Source organism: Hylaeus volcanicus, chromosome 2, assembly GCF_026283585.1.
Source record: "Hylaeus volcanicus isolate JK05 chromosome 2, UHH_iyHylVolc1.0_haploid, whole genome shotgun sequence".
Classification (NCBI taxonomy): Eukaryota; Metazoa; Arthropoda; class Insecta; order Hymenoptera; family Colletidae; genus Hylaeus; species Hylaeus volcanicus.
In genome coordinates this window covers 29027549-29046312 of record NC_071977.1, presented here as the reverse complement: position 1 = coordinate 29046312, position 18764 = coordinate 29027549, and the positions used below count along the sequence as shown (strand labels likewise).

At 47.3% G+C, this 18764-nt stretch overlaps 2 protein-coding genes and 1 long non-coding RNA gene across 7 annotated transcripts in view; 2 read left to right on the top strand and 1 right to left on the bottom strand.

Moving 5' to 3' along the window:
* Nucleotides 1–6498, top strand: part of LOC128872081 (protein espinas-like) — a 113016-nt gene extending 106518 nt beyond the window's left edge. For 2 of the 3 annotated variants that reach the window (XM_054114411.1, XM_054114410.1), the window contains exons 5-9: nt 506–1042; nt 3227–3543; nt 3771–4094; nt 4349–4794; nt 4948–6495. In XM_054114411.1, coding sequence (XP_053970386.1) covers nt 506–1042; nt 3227–3543; nt 3771–4094; nt 4349–4794; nt 4948–5192 — 1869 coding nt within the window. In that variant the 3' untranslated portion in view covers nt 5193–6495. Of the gene's footprint in view, nt 1–505; nt 1043–3226; nt 3544–3770; nt 4095–4348; nt 4795–4947 lie in introns of all 3 variants that reach the window. The other variant, XM_054114409.1, reaches the window with a different exon arrangement.
* A 1452-nt stretch (nt 6499–7950) lies between these two features.
* LOC128872087 (uncharacterized) overlaps nt 7951–18764 on the bottom strand; it is a 20173-nt gene continuing 9359 nt past the window's right edge. Inside the window, exons 2-3 of the long non-coding RNA XR_008456097.1 lie at nt 8180–9432; nt 7951–8065 (exon numbers count right to left, since the gene is read on the bottom strand). This is a non-coding gene — a long non-coding RNA (uncharacterized LOC128872087). The remainder of the gene's footprint in view (nt 8066–8179; nt 9433–18764) is intronic.
* LOC128872080 (uncharacterized) overlaps nt 17009–18764 on the top strand; it is a 23842-nt gene continuing 22086 nt past the window's right edge. The window contains exon 1 of one of the 3 annotated variants that reach the window (XR_008456096.1): nt 17009–17671. The gene's annotated coding sequence lies outside the window, so the exon portion shown is untranslated. The remainder of the gene's footprint in view (nt 17672–18764) is intronic. The other 2 variants (XM_054114407.1, XM_054114408.1) reach the window with 2 other exon arrangements.

Sequence of the window (18764 nt, the reverse complement as noted above, 5' to 3'; positions counted from 1 at the left end):
TATAGGATCTTTATTTTATTAGGAATTGACAAGGAAAAACAAATTATGTTGCCCTGAAAAGTAGAGGTTTTATTTCTATAATATTATTCTGATATTTACATCATTTGCAATATTTACAACCTACCTGAAAAGTAGAGATACGACAATTGAAGTTTTTATATCGTCCTATGTCAATTCCTCTCCTTTCCTTACTTTTAACGAAATTTAGCGAAATTTAGTGCAGAGCGCGGCAAAATTCAAGTCTTGGAAAATATATTTTCCTTACATATATATACACACGTCGAATCGAGTATAACCTCTTCCTTTTCGAAGTCTGTTAAAAACCCGCGGTCACCGACGAGCACAGCGTCCGGCGAACGCGTGTCAAGGCTCCTCCCTTCTCTCGCAAGCAAAACGACGATCCTCGAAACGACCAAGCCCCGAAGCAGTCAGGCAAGGGGCACCGGTGCTCTGTTCCACACGATTGCTCTTAATTACAATCCGTGGCGCGTACACGTTGTCGCAGGTACACCTGTATTTCAGCGCGCTACCGGAAGACAAGATCCCGTACGCGGGTAGCGCGGGCGAGCGGGAGCGGGTGAAGCAGCTGCTGCAGCAGCTACCGCCACACGACAACGAGGCGAGGTACTGCAGCGGCCTGTCCGAGGAGGAGAAGCGAGAGCTGAGGGTGTTCGCGGCCCAGCGGAAACGCGAGGCTCTAGGACGGGGCCACGCCAGCCAGCTCGAGAGGCCCCACGGCGCGGGATGCCGCGAGTGCGCCAGGCCGATCGCCGCTGGTGAAATGGCGGTCGCGGCGAGCCGTGCTGGACCATCGGCGCTCTGGCATCCGGCGTGCTTCCTCTGCTGCGTCTGTAGGCAGCTGCTCGTCGACCTGATATACTTCTGGCGGGACGGCAGGCTCTACTGCGGCAGGCACCACGCGGAGACCCTGAAGCCGCGATGCTGCGCCTGCGACGAGATCATACTGGCGGACGAGTGCACCGAGGCGGAGGGCAGGGCATGGCACATGAGGCACTTCGCCTGTCTGGAGTGCGATCGCCAGGTAAAACGATCGGGAATGCCTCCCGTGGGATGACGATGGGATTCGAACAGGCTCGAGTCTCGTTGCGATCATTCTCTCGCGAACCTTGTCCCTTTCTCTTGTTAGGATAACTCGAAGCTTAACATTTTACCGACCCGGTAGTCGATTAATCGACTTTTTGTCCGCAACGCTTACCGACCGGTAGCTGCTATGGTAACTAGCAAGTATTTGTTACATTGATTCGAGATACAAGTTGCTTTGCTTTGTAAGCTCTCGTATTTTTATACAATTCCCGGTGCCAGGGAAGATCTGCTGCCGAGTGGCCGGTGAGAAGGGCATAGGATCTTGAACCGCTACCGGTCGGTAAAGTGTTAAGAAACTTGGTTAGGTCGAGTTATAAAAGGCTTGATGTCTTTGAGTGACCTCGACGCGTAGATAGCCACTCGATAGATAAGGTACTCTATTGGTAACGTAGCATACCCTGACGGTAATGTAGGACCCTAATCTTACCACCAGAGTGTTTCACGTTACCAACGAAACTACATATTCTATCGATCGAGGCTCTCTACGATATCAACGAAGTTAACGAACCCCTTGACTTCTACAATTCCGATCTAAAAAAAAATTAAATCGTAGCTTTATTTTAAATCAATAAATCAAGGCCTCGAGTATTCGAAGCCTTTCGAAGAGGCCAAGTCTCTCGAGTCCACTTTGGCAGAGGCCAGAATTTCAAGAAAACTGGTAAAAGGGATCATGAATAATTTATCGCATGCACAGCGTAGATGCCAAAGGACTGCCGAACGGAGACGCGTTAAATGATAAGATAGACTGCAACAGGTTCCTCGTCCTCTCGGTGTTATTAGCACCTTGCAGGTGGCTTCGATGGTGTCGGTTTAGCTAGGCTTCTCAGAGTGTATATACCTCCCGATTTAGCGTTGATATCGACGAAAGTGTTGTGCACGCTGCATCACGGTGCGACGTATGTTGATCTTGGACAGGTCCACCTTCCTAATCCTTGGTTAGTTAAAAATAGTAATAATAGTTGTAGTCGAGGTTGAATTGCTAGGAGTTCGAGAAGTGAATGCAATTCTCTACTTTTATTAATTCTATTCAGACTAAGTAACCTCAATGGGTTTGCCCGTTTCGTGACGAGACGATTATTTACACCCAAGCAGTCCACGTTTGTCGAGAGTCATCCACCGCCCTGCTCCAGACCTGTCAACCTCAGAGCTATATCCCCTTCGTATCGCGTGACGGCCGTCCATGGCATACAGTTCGCGCACAATAACTCGTTGAATCTAGGTGTCGATAAATGTCACACGCAGTCCACGCGCTGTACATCTCTTTTGTGCTAGACAAAGCTTCTTATCGTCCCTGTGAACGCGATAATGAACGATCGCGTGTCTGGACGAACGTCACCATCGGATAATCCGTGGCTGGCGTTCGCTTTCTGCGCTATTGACGCATCGATCAGCCCTTGTCAGGGACGTCCACTGAGGGAACGCGTCGATTCGACGCAGAAATAAAAGTGCCAGGTGTACTAGTGGGCGACGAATTGGGAAATCGTCCGATCTAAATAGCAGGTGGTGCTTGGTGGCACCTCCTGTCCTCGCCACTAGAGGGACACCTCGCGTTTCCGTGTTTCTCACAAGCGCTCGGTCCCGCCTAACGTCCTACCTATTAGGTTGTTCCAAAAGTTTCTTTCGCTTTATTAATAAGTAATACATGCACAATATTTTATGTTACATTGCTGAATTGTGCACGATTCTATGAATATCTATGAAATTAGATTGTCTATTTATGTAAACACGACCACATAAAATAATTGAGTGCAACTCGCGAAAGAAACTTTCGGGACAACCTAATACAATCTACTCCCGACCGACTACTGAACATCTCGGCGTCCAAGGCACGGGCCTGCTAGGTAGCCTTACCGACTAGTCCACTATAGCACTGTAGCATTCGAACGCCACCGCGTCTCCTAATATTTAGGTTTCCTGTTACTTTAGATAGTTCCCTACGATCCCGCGACCTAGATTCAAAGTGCCAGTCATTCGACTCCAGATGCAGAGACACTTCCAACGAAGCAACAAGCTATGCTCCCAGGAAGGTCTCCTCCCTTCTCGAAGTCGACCAAAGAAATTCAGGGACCGCGAGTCCCTTGGATCAGCAATTTCTCGCCTAAATTTGCATCGTCTTTTCCAGCTCGGGGGTCAGAGGTACGTGATGAGGGAAGGTCGACCGTATTGTCTACGCTGCTTCGACGCCTCCTTCGCCGAGTACTGCGACAGCTGCGGGGAGCCGATCGGCGTCGATCAAGGACAAATGTCGCACGAGGGTCAACACTGGCACGCGACCGAGGCATGCTTCTGCTGCGCCACTTGCCGCGCTTCCCTCCTCGGACGACCGTTCCTGCCTCGAAGAGGTGCCATTTATTGCAGCATAGCGTGCAGCAAGGGGGAACCGCCGACGACACCGAGCGACTCCTCCGCTGGCCCGCCTCCGCCGCCTTCCTTCCTCAGGTATGCAGTCACCTGATCCTAGGGTTGGACATACTTGCGATGTTAGGTAGAGATATCGAGTGGACTCTCGAGTGCGAAATAGAAATACCACTGCTGAAAATAATTCCAACGACCTTGAAAGGCCTACACAGTGTTCTTCAAAGACTTGTATTTGATTATGGTTCTGATGAAGATAGCTGTTCGAAGAGTGGGAATCATAACTTATCTCATTACCGTTCCATTTTCAGAACTGGTCGGAGACAACCGCCAGCCAGCGAAGGTTCGTCGAGTCCACCGCCCCCTCCGCCACCTCCCCCGCCGCCAGGATCCAGACACACCCTGGGATCACCGCGCAATTCACCTCGAATGACCAGGAAGCATCATCAAACGTCTGCTTCTCTGGCAACGACGCCCACGCAGAGCACGCTGAGTCCCGAATTCACGGCCGAAGGGTTCCCTTCGAGCGGCTCCAGGCCCAGCGGCCTCGACCGGGTGCTCCTCGAGAGGAATCTCGAGAGACTGCTCCAAGATCGCAGTTCTCATCCTGAAGAAAATCGCAGCGAATTGGGAAGGTATATTCACTCCCTGTTTAACGGAACCGCGAAGGTTAATCGATTCCCTCTTTCAGAGGTGAGAGGAGGATCTCGTTTCTCCTCCCCGATTCTTCTTCCTTCTTCTTATAAGACAATTCTGCAAAGTAAAGTTAAATTCTTTACCAAACCCTTTCTTTCACCAATCAACCCTTTCTTTTACACAACCAAAAGCCATCATGGCGTCTTTCACACCCCTCCAAAGACTAAGAATCTCGACTTTCTTTGTGTTCCAGACTGATGCAAGCAAGGGATCGAGAGCCGTTGAGATGCGTGCAGAACTGCGCTCCTTCCCACGCGTCGAGTATGCCGGAACTTCCGCCGCCACCGCGGCCGTCGTCGGGAGCTTCCGCGTCTGCGTCTACGTCAACGGGGATCGTTATCGCCGGCGGCATCGGTACGTTGTCCGGTGGCAATTTGGCACACGAGTCGGCGACGTCGCCGACGAACCTCCACGTCGGCCAAACAGACCCCCCGACGCCGACGTCGCGACGCGTACGGTTTCAAGGGGACTTAGACGTGAACGATCACCCAGGGACGTCGTCGCGCGTCCCCCTTTCGCCGACGAACGACAGGAATTCGTCGTCCTCGCCCTCCCCGTCGCCAGCCTCGCTGTCGAGGACGAACGTGTCCCGATCGAGGAGCTTGCAGTCGGAGGAAGTCGCTGGCACGTCTGCTTGGGGTGCGTAAGCTTTGGTATTTCGTATGTGGACGGCCAGAAATGATCAGAGAATAAACGTCCATTGTATCACAATTAACATCCATTGCCGTTAGCGAATAAAATAAAATTGTGTGTCGATAGAACAGATAACATTGTATTACTTATTAATTGCAGGAGGGTCCAAGTCGAGAATCGACGGCGAGGAGGAGGACGCGGAGAGCTGCTGTTCCACCTGCAGCTCCTCGAGCAGCTCGGACGAGGCTGCCGCGTACGCTCTGCCGCCGAGAAGAGCGTACGGCGGCGTCAGGATATCGTACGTGCCCAACGACGCGGTCGCCTGCGCGCGAAAACGCGGCCCGACCTCGTCACCGTCGTCGAATCAGCCGCAGAGGGACACGGACAAGTGCGTCGTGTCCTGATGACATCCGCGACGAATAGTGACGATGATCCTTTCGTACGTGCCACCGAAGGAAACGCTTCCTCTACTGTGGAGTCGTAAGACGCGGAGGGACTCGAGCCTCCAACGGGCACGGAAGTGCAGCGAAGGGCCGACAAATGCGAGACAAAACAGAGTTCCTAACCGACGGCCACGTTGCTCGAGGCTCGAGGCGTCAGCGATGAGGACTCGTGATGGAATACTCATTCGTGTAAATAGTGAATGTACTTCCGCACCGATCGCTCGCGCACACCGGACAATCGCGAGGATCGCGCTTTTTCCTTCTATTTTTATTACCCCGTTGATGTATTTGATAATAATAACGATAATAATAACGTTATATTTTATTACCACCGTCATTCCCGCTGCGAAGCGAGAGTTCAGCGCCGTGTACTTGTAGCTCGACAAGTCGAACGTTAATCCCTGGACTCGTGGGGTTCTTCCGTAGCCTTCTTTCAACCCTTTGGGCATGAGGGAGTTTTCATACCGCCGCCTGGAGCGAGCTTTTTCGCGTTTGTATAGTTTCGTGTCGACTGGTGGTTTTATTAGAAATGTTGCGGTTACGTGCTTGTAGGAAGATACAGTATTATTGTATTTATTTGTCTACGTTAGAAAGAACTGAAGAGAAATGACAGGGTGCACTGTATTGCTTTGGCCCTAACCTTGAAATATAAGTGTATGTTTGCGCTGCTCAAAGGGTTAAACTTCAGAACTTTAGTTTTACGCATACTTCATTCGTACAATTTGTGTTAAAAAGGAGTAGCGTACAAGATGCCCAAGGTCCTATGTTACCTGGTCTACGGTTTAATATCCTGGTTTCTTCATGTCATCCATCTTTTTACACTCGGACAACGATCTTAGGGGCCTCTCGTTAATCCTTTGCGATTCTACGTCGAGCGAGGCTCAACGAAAATGTACTGAAATCAATAAATGTGGATCGCAAAGTGTTAACCTTGTCGAGCTACTCGCGTGTTTTACGGATTCTTCAAACTCCACCCACGCCAGTGTCCTCCCCTCGGATCCTTCCTCTGATCCAGAATTTTTACGACGCGAACTCCGCTCTGCGAGGTGTCGCGTTACGCTTGTAAGTACAAACGACATTTCCGAACGATGTAGACAATCTGAAGAAGTATTCGGGAAATAAATCAAAACGATGTCGATCGAAGCAAGCGTGTTGTTTTTAATGATACAGAATCGTCAGTGATTTTATCCTCCTTTGCTAACACCATGCTACTTATTTTTAGGATTTGCTGAATTAAGGTGGTTCTTTCCCAACTGTATTAGTCAAAAAAAAGTAGAATACAGAAAGTATTAATAACGATATATTTTCTATAATAAAATTCTTATATTATTAATTGATTATGAATTTAAATAAAACAAGTAGTAATTGATACATTTGCAATTAGTCTTTCAAGTATTATTTTATTCAACATAGTCGTTATACAATCGAGTACACGGTAACTTCAAGATGACAACCGTGCCCCACTATGGGTTGCCGCATACTAGGGGCGCATCCGCCTGCGCCTACGAGATGGCAACCGAGCCGACAAATCGGCTAGCATAGATTGCCGCATGAAAGGGGCACCTCTGCGCCTAGGAGATGACAACCGAATCGACAAGCAGGTTAGTATCGGTTACTGCATACCAGGGGCACCTCTGCGCCAACGATGTACCAACTTCCTAACACATCCTACCACCTCTGAGTACCTCCTAACATCTCCTAATACCTCCTAACACCTCCTAACAACACCCAACAACTCTGAACGCCTCCTAACAACTCCTAACATCTCCTAACACATCCTATAACCTCCTAACACTTCCTGACACCATTTTAATTTCCTTTCCTACTTTCCTAGCACATTTCACTTCTTTCCCTGGCACACCTCTTCCTCTATTGATGAAAAAGGTAAGTTTCAAGTTACAATTAAAAATTATGCCACCTCCTGGTTCATCAAGTTCTCCTGATACAAAAGATAAGTTTCGAGCTATAAATAAAAGTTTATGCCACCTCTTCGAGGATCATGTTCTCCTGATACCAAAATGTAAAATTTGGCCAGAATTCCCATACGTACCGAAAATTGTGCCCCTTGAATTAGGCAACCTATACTTACAGATATGTCGGGCCGGTTGCCTGCTCGTAGGCGCAAACGTGCCACCTCTTCGCATATACATGTTCTCCTGTTACCAGGAGTAAATATCCGACATTTCCCGTCACAATTTTGAGCGGGGGCAACTTGTGACAAAATCCGAAAAATCGACTCGACTTTGCAACATTGTTGCAGTCCCGAGAGAAGCTATTTGCAACATTGTTGAGCTTGCAACATTGTTGAGCTTGCAACATTGTTGCGGTCCCGAGAGAAGCTATTTGCAACATTGTTGTAGTCCCGAGAGGAGCAATTTGCAACATTGTTAAACCAGTAAATATCACAATATCAGAAAATGTTCCAAAATAGTGACGAAAAAATGTGATCTCATTTTTAAGCGAACAGCACAATAAAATAGCGAAAGTGACGAATTATGCGAGCAATAACATTATTTTAGGAAAAATAATTGGTGACTCACCAGCGATTCTTCAAGAAGACTGAGACATATGTGACCAGATTAGGTTTTCAATGTAGATGGCAGGCTGTTGAAGATACAATAGTGCAGCGCTAGATGGCGTCGGATCATCTTTGACATATGGTAAACAGTTTTATTTACATATGGCCATGTGCATATAACTACGAGCACGTTGAATGGCGCATGCACAAGTAGGAACTTTGTATCTATACATTATAACATTAGATCGAGGACTCATCGAGGAGTTCTGACGCCGCATTAGTATGGGGAACGTTCAGCTTCCACTCCCAGGGTCTCCTGTATATTCACACGAGTACAATAAAATTAATTGCGCGTGTGCCATAACCAGGCCACAGAAGGACGATTCTCCAGTGAGCCATGTGAATTCATAGCTGCTTATGTAACTCGTACCTGTTCGTCGCAGGGCCCTGGTTAACGTGACATAATCGCTTCATTCGCGGTTCCGCTCGAGCATCCGATGCACGGTTCGACGATTAGTCAATGCGCACGACGTACGGACGTGTGTGTGGGCGTTGCGTGCTTCCATGCTAATGGCGTTCTTTTGCAACCGCGGCCCTAAGATCCTCGATTGGAAAAGCGGACGGGGTTAATAGCTGGCGTGGCTCGTTCCTTCGGTTCCTCCGACCGGCTCGTCATAGACAAGATCTTCGCGTGAAATGTGCTCACCGACCGAGGGAAAGCGAGAGAGACTTTACGAGTCCAAGACGACCCGGGAGAGATAGTAGCGTAACAAACGTGTGGCCCCAGGTGAAACCACTTTCGCTATTTTCGCTATCCAGCCGTGCGTTTTCATTTTTTCCATGAATAGACCGAGGCCTGGGCACTTTCGTGCATTGTGACGCTCTCTTCTCTTCCACCGACCAGAACCCTAGCGTGCCAGGAACTCAAGAGTCGGGCAAAAACAGGCACTCTTCATTTTTTTTTTGCCATCTGTCTTAAAGAGACTTTTTCTAAGAATGCAAAAATAATTCGTGTAGTACTTTCGATTAATTTCTTCAAAGTATTTTAAAGACACTTCGTCTTTCCTGGTAGTAAATACTGTACCGCGAAATAGCTTCTAGTAGTAGTTTCGAGTAGTAGTACACTCTTGCGGTGTATGGATCGCGGTAAAACGGCCAGGGCGACTGGAAGTGAAATCCCCGACGCAAATCGCGTATTTGGAACCATTTTACTGGTCAATTACGCAAATCGACGCGCAGACATTTCTCGGGGAGGCGTTTTTACTCGTCCACGTCTTTCGCTTACGCCTAGCAATTTGCATACGCCGTTAATGCCAGTGCGAGCCACAAGCCTACGCCATTATTCGTTTACGTTATTGTTTCTGCATCTACAATTCTGCATCTACAATTCTACGTGTACGATCTACGCCAAGTATTCGTTGTTATTATCGACGTCAACCCAGTTGCTTAGGCTACAAAATTTTGCTTTCGTCCAAGAGGTTAGGTGTCGGGGAGGCTTGCCAGGATACTTGCTTGTACGAAATTGTATTTGGGAATATCACAGTTGCCTGGTGGCGCTAACTAGGCCGCGATTACGCAACAATAACGCATAAGTGCGTCGATCGGTGGTGGCTCGTACCTGTTGCGTGGACGCCTGAAAGAGAACGCACTCTCGCGTGGATGCTCGTTGTCGCGGAATTACTCCTAGAACAATAACAGGGACCAGTGTTACGTGACCGTACTCTTGGATGTAGTGACGTCAAGCAGTATTCCTAATTTGGAATTACATTGACCAGGCCTAGGATGATCGAAAGATTCTAAAGAAGCAGAGTAACATTTCTATTCGTTAGTAATTGTCCACAGTTGTCCACCCTACTCCTAGCGACGCCAGCGAGGAAACGATGAAACAACATCTACACTTGTGCATGCATCGTTTCTCCGCCAGCGGCGCTAGCAGTAGAGGAGACAATTACTCCTTGGTCCGACGTACTGTGAACAAGAACCAACCGTTTCTAGAAATAGAATTATTCCTATTATTCCAATTCGTACATTCTCAAGAGTAACAGTACCATTAACCCCGCGGGTAGAACTATTAGCGCCGTGTACATCGGAGAAAATGAGATCCACGGGGTACTCGAAGCATATACAATTTAGGTCCGGGTACCCGGAGGTCTCATCTCATCCTCGTACTCCTGGGACTAATGCTATTCAGACTAAGAATTCCATTAGCTATGCTACCCCTAGGAGCAGCGCTAATACTTCTTGGAAATAAGCTCACGGTAACTGGAATACCAATTACGGAACTCCTCTATGTACGCGCGGCTCGTACGCGCACCACTTGTCCGTTTTATCTAACCAATATGCTCGACGCGGCGTTACTTTGTCGAAAAAGGTATAACAAGTGGTTGGAACCGTGCAAGTTGGCCGTGTACCGTCGGGGAGCGATAACGAATGTCCCTGGAGGGACCGCGAGTCCTAGTGGCCATAATTTTTAGACACGCACACGCAATCGCTGGCTATTCTATATTCGTTTGGCACCTCGGCTAATGACTAACGACGACACCGTGATGGAAACTCGTATTCCGTTGGCCAAGTCAAAAGAACATTCCCATTACCTCATGGTGGCCCGCGGGGGCATTCCTTCCAGCCCCGTAGAGTACGTTACAACATCAATTTATGTAACCCATACAGGAATTACTTACTTCAGATATCACTTTGGACTATCTGCGGTTGAAATCTTGATATTCGTCGTTTTCAGGCAGGACGACACTCGCGGATTCAGGTGGACTAAAATTGACCACCTCGACCGAGAAACACGGACGTCTACGTTGCAGGAAAATACAGAATTGTAGAACAGAGTCGGTAGGAACGAAAAAAGGCGAACGATTTTGTCCGGTTGCGTGAAATCGCTGCGTGAATGAAATTTCCATTACCCGTTACGCGGAGTCTGATTCACGCGCGAGTCACGCTGCTCCGTGCAGAAAGAGAACGCATTCTTTTGCTGCACGGCAAATCTAAGGCAAATCTGTCGGTCGTACCACGGACGCTGGAACGTTCGAAGGGAACGCCCAAATAATATCGTACGAAGCGTGCAAGAAAGCATTCGCGATGCTAACGGAACCGAGCGACGTGTTGCTCCTATGGAGGGTAACACACGGTTGGAAAGAATTCCATCTCGCGTTGTCATATTCGTATTTCATTGGCCTCTCGACGTGCAACGGAACCTGCATAGTGGAAGAGAATTCTAACCCAGAGGCCTCCGTGGTGGTAGTGGTCTAGCCAGACCTAGGTAATGCAAAATCAAAATTTATTACGTGGGTTTAATAAGTGAAAAATTAGGTCAAACTTTACATTGTGAAAATTTAATAAAATTTCACTTTTTCTGTATTCGTTTTTCAGTTTCAAAGACATAGTTGATTGGCGGGTTACTCCTCGGGAAAAACTTCTTCGAAGGGTCAGCTTTTGAATGGTATTGTCAAAAAAAAAAAAAAATTGTGCGGTGGTATTTTAGGGAGAAAATGACATTTGAACGCAGAAAAGCCGACGATTTTAGGTGAAAATCGACATTTTTCAACAAAAATCGAAAGAGAAAGTGAAATTTTTGAAAATTCTCACAATGTAAAGATTGACCTAATTTTCCACTTACTAAACCTACGTAATAAATTTTGATTTTGCTTCAGGGAGATGGAAAATTTCACGCTCTTTCGAATGGTGTACTGATTTTTAAGTTTGTACTGTAATTTAGTGGAGCTATGAATGCTAAAAAAATTAAAAAGCTAAAAAATTAAAAGTGAAAATACTCGAGAACAATGGGACACAAAGAAAATGTCTAAGAGTAATTTTTTGTTGGAAGTTTGTTATAGAATCGACACCCTGCGTATGTCCGGACTTATACGTAGACACCCTGTACGAAATATTCATAAGTTCAAGTTCGGGATTTTGCTAAAAGTTTTCCAGTAACTTTCTTAGTGAGTTGGATCTCTTTACGCAGCCTTCATGATTGAACTATTCGAACGATCCAAGCCCCTCCCAAAAAGATTGAACGTGGCGTAAAATACGAGAATCCATGGAAAAATTTCACCTAACCGCGGCGCTCCTCTCGTGCAGAGATTTCACGGATGCCGAGCGTGTCGGGGGCCCAATCGTGAAGTTAATCATACGCGACGCAAGTAGGCCGGGCCTCGCAAAAACAAACGATCTGCGCACGCGCAGCGAGATACATGTAATCGCCGATCGCGGCGCTGCCGGCTCGTGAGTTATTCCAGCAAATCCGACATACATTCCAGCGCGTATCCCGCTTACGTTTCACCTCGGCATGGAATGCAGTCACCTTGCGGCAGGTGTACCGAACGTCCTCAAACGTTTCAGCGCCGTACTTTCCCCGATACGAGCCCAAAGATTCGGCACCAACGCCGTCAACGAAGACGCGACAGATTAGAAACATGCTACCAACTTTCCATGATAATTTAGTCTAGGGGGGGGCCGATTGGAATGGGCCTGGGTGGAGGGAATAGGAATGCACGAGCCTGCAGCTGAACTGGTAAAAGGGGAATGCGAACGGGGCCCACGGGTGCAGAACCCTTCGTACCATCGTCTACCGACCCATCGTCGTACCTGCCACACCCCCGCATCTCTGAGAGCACCTGTTCCAGGTCTCGCGAGTGCGGTGTCCTTCCTCGAGGGGTCCGTTGCGCTCCCTCGTCTTTTCTAGGTGGTCTGCGATTAGAGAAAAGGTCCGTGAAAAGCACCGATCGGACCGGATAATTTCAGGTTAGATATGCGCGGCCACGAGTGGAGCTAACGGGTCCAGGGAGCTCGTTTACGCGACCTCTGGACGGTCATCCCGTGGTTAAATGCGCGAGAGGCTTTCTCCGTGGCTTGGAATGCGGCCTCTCCCTCTGACCAGATCCGCGGCTCGCTTCGAGGACAGCCATGAAGGCACGTCGGCCTCTGGTCCCGCCTTTGCGCTCGGTTCCTCGGCAGTGGCAGGCGTGCCGGAAAATCCTGCTTCCCTCTGGCGAATAAGGGATGATTGTCTTTACTGGAGTCGAAGACCCAGTCGCCGGAAGCACGGTGGTCCCTGACTGACCGCCATTTTTCAGCTAAGCGGTTATTATGGAAGCATCGAATTAATTTCTTGAAATTAAATTTCGTGGAATCAAGTGAAAAAATCTAATTGACCGGTGTCCTGAACGCCACCTGGCGATGGCGTCTCGAAGCTCGAGGCGTTTTGGAGCCTACTTAGGGCTATCGAAACATCTAACGACGCCTTTCGCGATCGACACACATACTAGATCGCAAGATCGTTTGAATGCCTAAATTAGGCAGGTTCTTGGGAGGTATCGGTGAAAGGCTTTCGTAATTAATTCCGACTTGTATAAGGTTCAAGATGAATACGTTAGTACTTCCAGACACTCTCGGGATCGTTTTTTTTTTTCTTCTGGAGACTACCGTTACAGCGTAATCTTTACGTTACATCTCTTTGTTCGGGCTGAATAAGCCTTTTCGCGGCAGTCTCTTTCCGCGATGGTGTCCGTACGCTGCTCCAGCGATCGTTAGATTGCAGAACGTTGCCTTTCGGGTGACTCAGTAATTAAACATTTGCAGCTCGACAGCGCGAGAAAAATTATTCGAGCGTGGTGCTGGCTCACTTGGAAGTCAACTATTTACAGAGGCACGCTTGCGTGTACATATGCGAAGAGAGAGCGACCAAGTGGGACATGATACCGAACATCCAAAAGTCGTTTGGACTCAGCTCATCGCATCGAGGGTGATCCAGGACTTCTGGACTTGCTAGAGATGTTCCAGGTCTCGTAGGAGTCGATACCGACGCTCCAAGTACGTGGGACCGACTAAGTACGATGCGACTGACTCCAAGTGGAGGAATCTTGGGACCTTGGGATTCACCGGGACTTTGGATTCCTCGAGTCTAAAGCCGGCGACTGACTTGCAACAGAACATTGTAATGTAACGCGAGCATTCGCTCTTGCGCTCGACCGTGCTCTACTGGTCTGTCGGTTTTTTGACGAACCTCTTTGATCGTCGACTTTTCACTGAACCGAGTAGGAAGCATCGAGAGAGAATTCAGTCGAGAGTTCGAAGCGAGCATTCGTGATTCCAAAAAGGACCTTGTAACGTAACGTTGGTGTCGAACCGTAAAATTCGTGCCGAGCATTTACATTACAACGTTCAGTTGCAAGTCAGTCGCCGGCTTAAAGGGAATTCTGGAATCCGTGGAATCTTCGAGATCTGGGGATCCCTTGCACTGCTGGAACCTTACAGGAATCCCAGGACCTCGAGAATGTATCAGCTTTCGAAGAACGAGTATTGTCCACCTCGTGCCAGGATCGGGAGTGCGAAAACTTCCACTTTTCGTAGTGAAACGAGGAATGCACCGCGACATCGATACGGCGCCTCTGCGTATGTAATTGCTCTCTTCGTAAGCTAATGCATCTTTCATGTCGATGCAACCGTTGTCAATAGTCGGTTATAAGATCCAACAACTGTCTTCGCCACGTCTTCTGTAATCTCGAGATGGATCGTTGTAGATTTCCACGATGGGAATGTCGGTATTGTTTAGCACAAATGATCCATGTTGTAATTACACAGGGTGTGGCGGAACTCGTGGTACGATCCCAAGAGATGCGACTATTAACCTCGAATATATCCAAAGTATGAACCGAGTCTCGAGAAAATGAATTCGAAGCATCGTTAGGCTATTAGTTCCTCGTCGCAGCTACTCGTGTTAGTGTTTATAAACATCGACTGTTATCTGTTTTAACCGGTTCCGGTTAGCTGACAGATAAGCAGCATCGACGGAAAATCGATAATGCCGCCTCGCGTGCAAATAGAAATGACTAGCCATGGACAGACAAGCCAGAAATCAATTTTCCGTAAAATGAAATTACGCCTTTTGAAATTTGCCAGCACGTTGGCACCAAACGAGGTGGATGTCCGCTGCGTTGGATAAAATCCCGTCTAATGGTAGACCAACGACGCCGTACCGATACGTTCGTGCAATCTATACGCAGCCCAAGGCGCGAATTAACACTGTTCGCTCATACTGGGGGCCGCGTGCCCGAGCACTGCTTGCTTTCCATTCCGATCGAGCGATTTTGCTCTTGCCGACGCGAGTTAAAAAGAACAGGCTGCGGTATAAACACGGCCTGTAACTAGCGATGGGACTAATACCGTATCGACGCGCTATCAACGGCGCGCGATTATTACTTTCTATCGATCGATTCCTCGTGTAAAACGATTTCCGAAAGTCCTTTGCCATTTTTCAATCGGAAGCTTCGTTACTTAAATGTGAGCTGTTGACGTTTACCAATGGGATTTTTGGCGGACGCCATTTTGATTGCGGTCAGCTGACCGCGCGGCTGCGCACTCGCGCGTAACCACGACCGCCTGAACTTATGGTCACGCTGGGGTCACACCATGCTAACTTGTGTAATTGTTCACCGATCTATGTCTGACTGCGAATCTTATATGCAAAATAAAATCTTCGCGAATATGCCTAGAAAAATTGAACCTACGTAGGAATTTATTTTATTCTGCAAATATTATAACATGAACTTTACTTTCGATCTTTTTTATATTCTTGCACATTGTTTGCATTTTGTAGGTTCCTGCACAGTCAAATTTTCTATAAACGCATAAAGATCCGCAATCTACCGATAAGTTATCTTTAAAGTAGTTTCAACTTGCTCGAGCATCGTGTCCGTTCCCTCGCTACCATGCGACTCGTGTTCTCAACGTGCACACGCTTACTACACGGAGTAGAACGGGTTGAATGAAATTTAGTTTCCGTTCGAAGGATACGGCGCGGCGGTATCGACGATATCGGAATACTGATCCGCGACGAAGGCTGAATTGCATAAATTTTCGCGACCAGAAACGCAAAACTCGTTGGCCGGCCAACGAATTTCGCGTTTCGCTCTTTTCGTTGCTCATGGAAATTTCCCCGTTGATCGACCATCGATATCCCCATCGGTAGGAAGTACGATTGTGTTCGTTTTAAAAATGACACGCAGCGCGAGAATTGGAAAGTCACTAAAAATAGCTTGTTTAAGAATGATAATTAGCCGTCGCTTTCCATGAAAGTTATTCTTGGTTTCGTTCACAAACTCGTCGCGCAGAAGCAACGTGAGTGTCGGTTCCAAGGCCGTACAAATTTTTGCGTCGACGCCATGTTAGGCGATGCTCAGAGAAATTCGGTTACTCGCAGCGTAACCTGGTAACCTTGTTGATTACAGTTACGATTTCCAAATTTGAACGGACAGATACGTCGGCCGGTGTCGATTCGGGGCCATGTTTACGTAAATAGTTCGATCCTCTATCTCAGGAGCAACAACTAACCTGTTAATCTTCTATTCTAACCTCAAACACAGAACAAAAGCGGTCGTCGATAACGAATTCGATCCCGTATCGCTCGACGTGATGTACGTTTTACCGTGTCACTCGATTCTCTTTTTACGCGGTTCGATTCGATACGGTCCAGAAAGAAGATAGTCGGGTACAGTTAGTATAAAAGTACTTACGTATTACTTGCATCTTTTTATAGGCCAAACGAGACGTAAGCGAAGATTCTAAGTTAATCGACGCAACTAACCTAACCTAGCGAGGTACACTTGCTCCGTGTATATGTCACAGGGAAATGATAACAATAGAGATTCGATCAAATCCCTTAACTGTTTTAGCGAAAAGATGAAATAGTATGACTCGATCAAATCCCTTAACTGTTTTAGTGTAAAGATGAAATAATATTGTTTAGATATCGAAAGTAATTATTTAGTAAATCATGCGTTATTAAAAGTAGAATAGGTAATACAACGATACTCATAGAAACATAAATTATTTATTCGAGACTAATTAGCAAAAGAGATAGGTACTTGAGCTGATATTTTAAGAAACAAAAAGAATATTTTTAGGGAATGTAATTAATAAATAATTTATGTTTCTACGACTATTGTTGTATCACCTACTCTACACTTAATAACGCATGATTTACTAAATTAATACTTTTAATATCTAAACGATATTATTCCATCTTTCCACTAAAACGGATTAAAGGAATTTGGGACTAACGGATAAAAGGGATTTGATCAAATCACTTACTTTCTTTAGGGAAATGACTTCACAGAGTTGTTATTTTAACATCTCGCGTGGATTGATCGTCTACCTTAGGGATTTCATCGAATCTCTATTTTTATCATTTCCCTGGGACGTATACAAAATTCGAGGCGATTCGGTGACCCGAATGTCGTGCGGAGTCTCTGTCAGAGGGAGCCAGAGCCCAAGAAGACGTCAAGAGTACGAGACCTGTGGAAGGAACTCGAAGAAGGGGGAAGGGGGCAGAGACCAGGTAGGTCTCAGGTATTCAGGCGAGCGAAGCAGAGCCAGCCTTAAGAAAGCAGGCTGAAGCAGGCGAACAGGCGGTCGGTAATAGCGGGGGGCAAACGTAAGGGGCCGCGGGAAGGTAAAGTGAGTTTTCGCTCGCGGCTGCTTTGCAATGCCAGGCAGTCGAGGTGAGTCGAACCGAGTCGAGTCGATCGCTGCCGAGCCTTAGCACCAGCAGTCAGTCTTGGACGTGGCCCCGTCGCATCCTTCTCGTCTGCGTGATCCTCGTGCAACGACCACCTGTCGGAATCGACCGATTTTATCTATCCTTACCACGAACGCTCCGCTTCGGTACCTCGAAATGGCCGCGTTCTGAGAACCAACCGCGACCGAGGATCGTCGATGCAGTGAATCATCGATCGGTTCGCCGATCGATCGCGGGACATTGTTCTCTGAGGAGAACTCCATCGAGCAGTGACTTTACTCGCCGATCAACGATGACGTCGCCGAACTGAGACTTCGCTCGTTTCCGTCGGTGCAGTGATATTTTGTGTGTGCGTAAACGGAGATCAGCTGTGCAAGTTTCGGGAACCGCATTCAACAGGTAGGAGCACAGTTCTTTACCGGAACGTTATCTAGAGAGTCTTCGCGGACCAAGAATCCACGAATCTGCGAGAAATTTCCTGTTGCGTCGATTTTGTTTCAAGAAATTACTTTTTTTTTTTTTTTTTTGGAGCACCGAGCGTTGAGAGCTTCGAAAATTTCAGACGGGAATCTTGTAAAATTTGCAACGATTGTTTTCATCGTTACGCAAGTTCGGGTTAACCGCGACGTTCGTAGACCGCTAGCGCCAATGTTTACGATAAACCAGCTGCATTCCAAGGACGATTAGAAGATAACGATGCAACGGATGTTATCGCTGCGGTCGTTCGAGAAAATCGAAAGTGTACAACCGACGGAAATCGTACCGGGGCGTAGATTAAACGAATCGGCGTCGAGCCGATAATGTGAAATCAATTCGATCGATCCGTAACGGGACGACGTTAAAGACTAGTACCGATGCTCGTTTAACCGATCACGGAGGAAGGTCGTTTTCTTTTTTATCGGCTCGCTGCTTCCTGCATCCACCGTCGTCGTGCACGTATTCTTCCCCGTATCCTAAGGTAATATCGTGTGTGGCGTAAGAGCTCATTATACGTAGAATGCTAGTGAGAGGAAACTTAATGATACTAACGTCATCGGCGTTCCTCGCCTCTTCGTTTTTCTTAATTACGTACCAAGAAATTGCACCTCTCGCGCGCTGCATTATTCTGCATTGTAAGTTTACACGCTTGTCCTCCTACATTTATACTTTTTTTTTTTTTCACGCGATCAGTTTTACCGGTGGCGCAACTAAATGCAGACGAAAAGAAGCGAGCGTAATCCCAACGAATTTCTTTTTACGTGCATTCCTACGCATTCCTGGTTTCTTCGAAAATATTTCATCGACGACTTCGTATCCGACACGAGAATGGAACGAAAGGAATTAGAAAGAAATATTTTCCTTTAAATACTTTCGAGGGAATGATTAGTCATGCGAATTCTACGATGCGATGATTCTCTTCGTCTTAACCTCGTTTTTGTAAATTCTTGAAATTCTCTAAAGGAAACAGAACGTTGCGTTCCGTCCAGTTTCTCCCATTGTTTCCGTTACATAG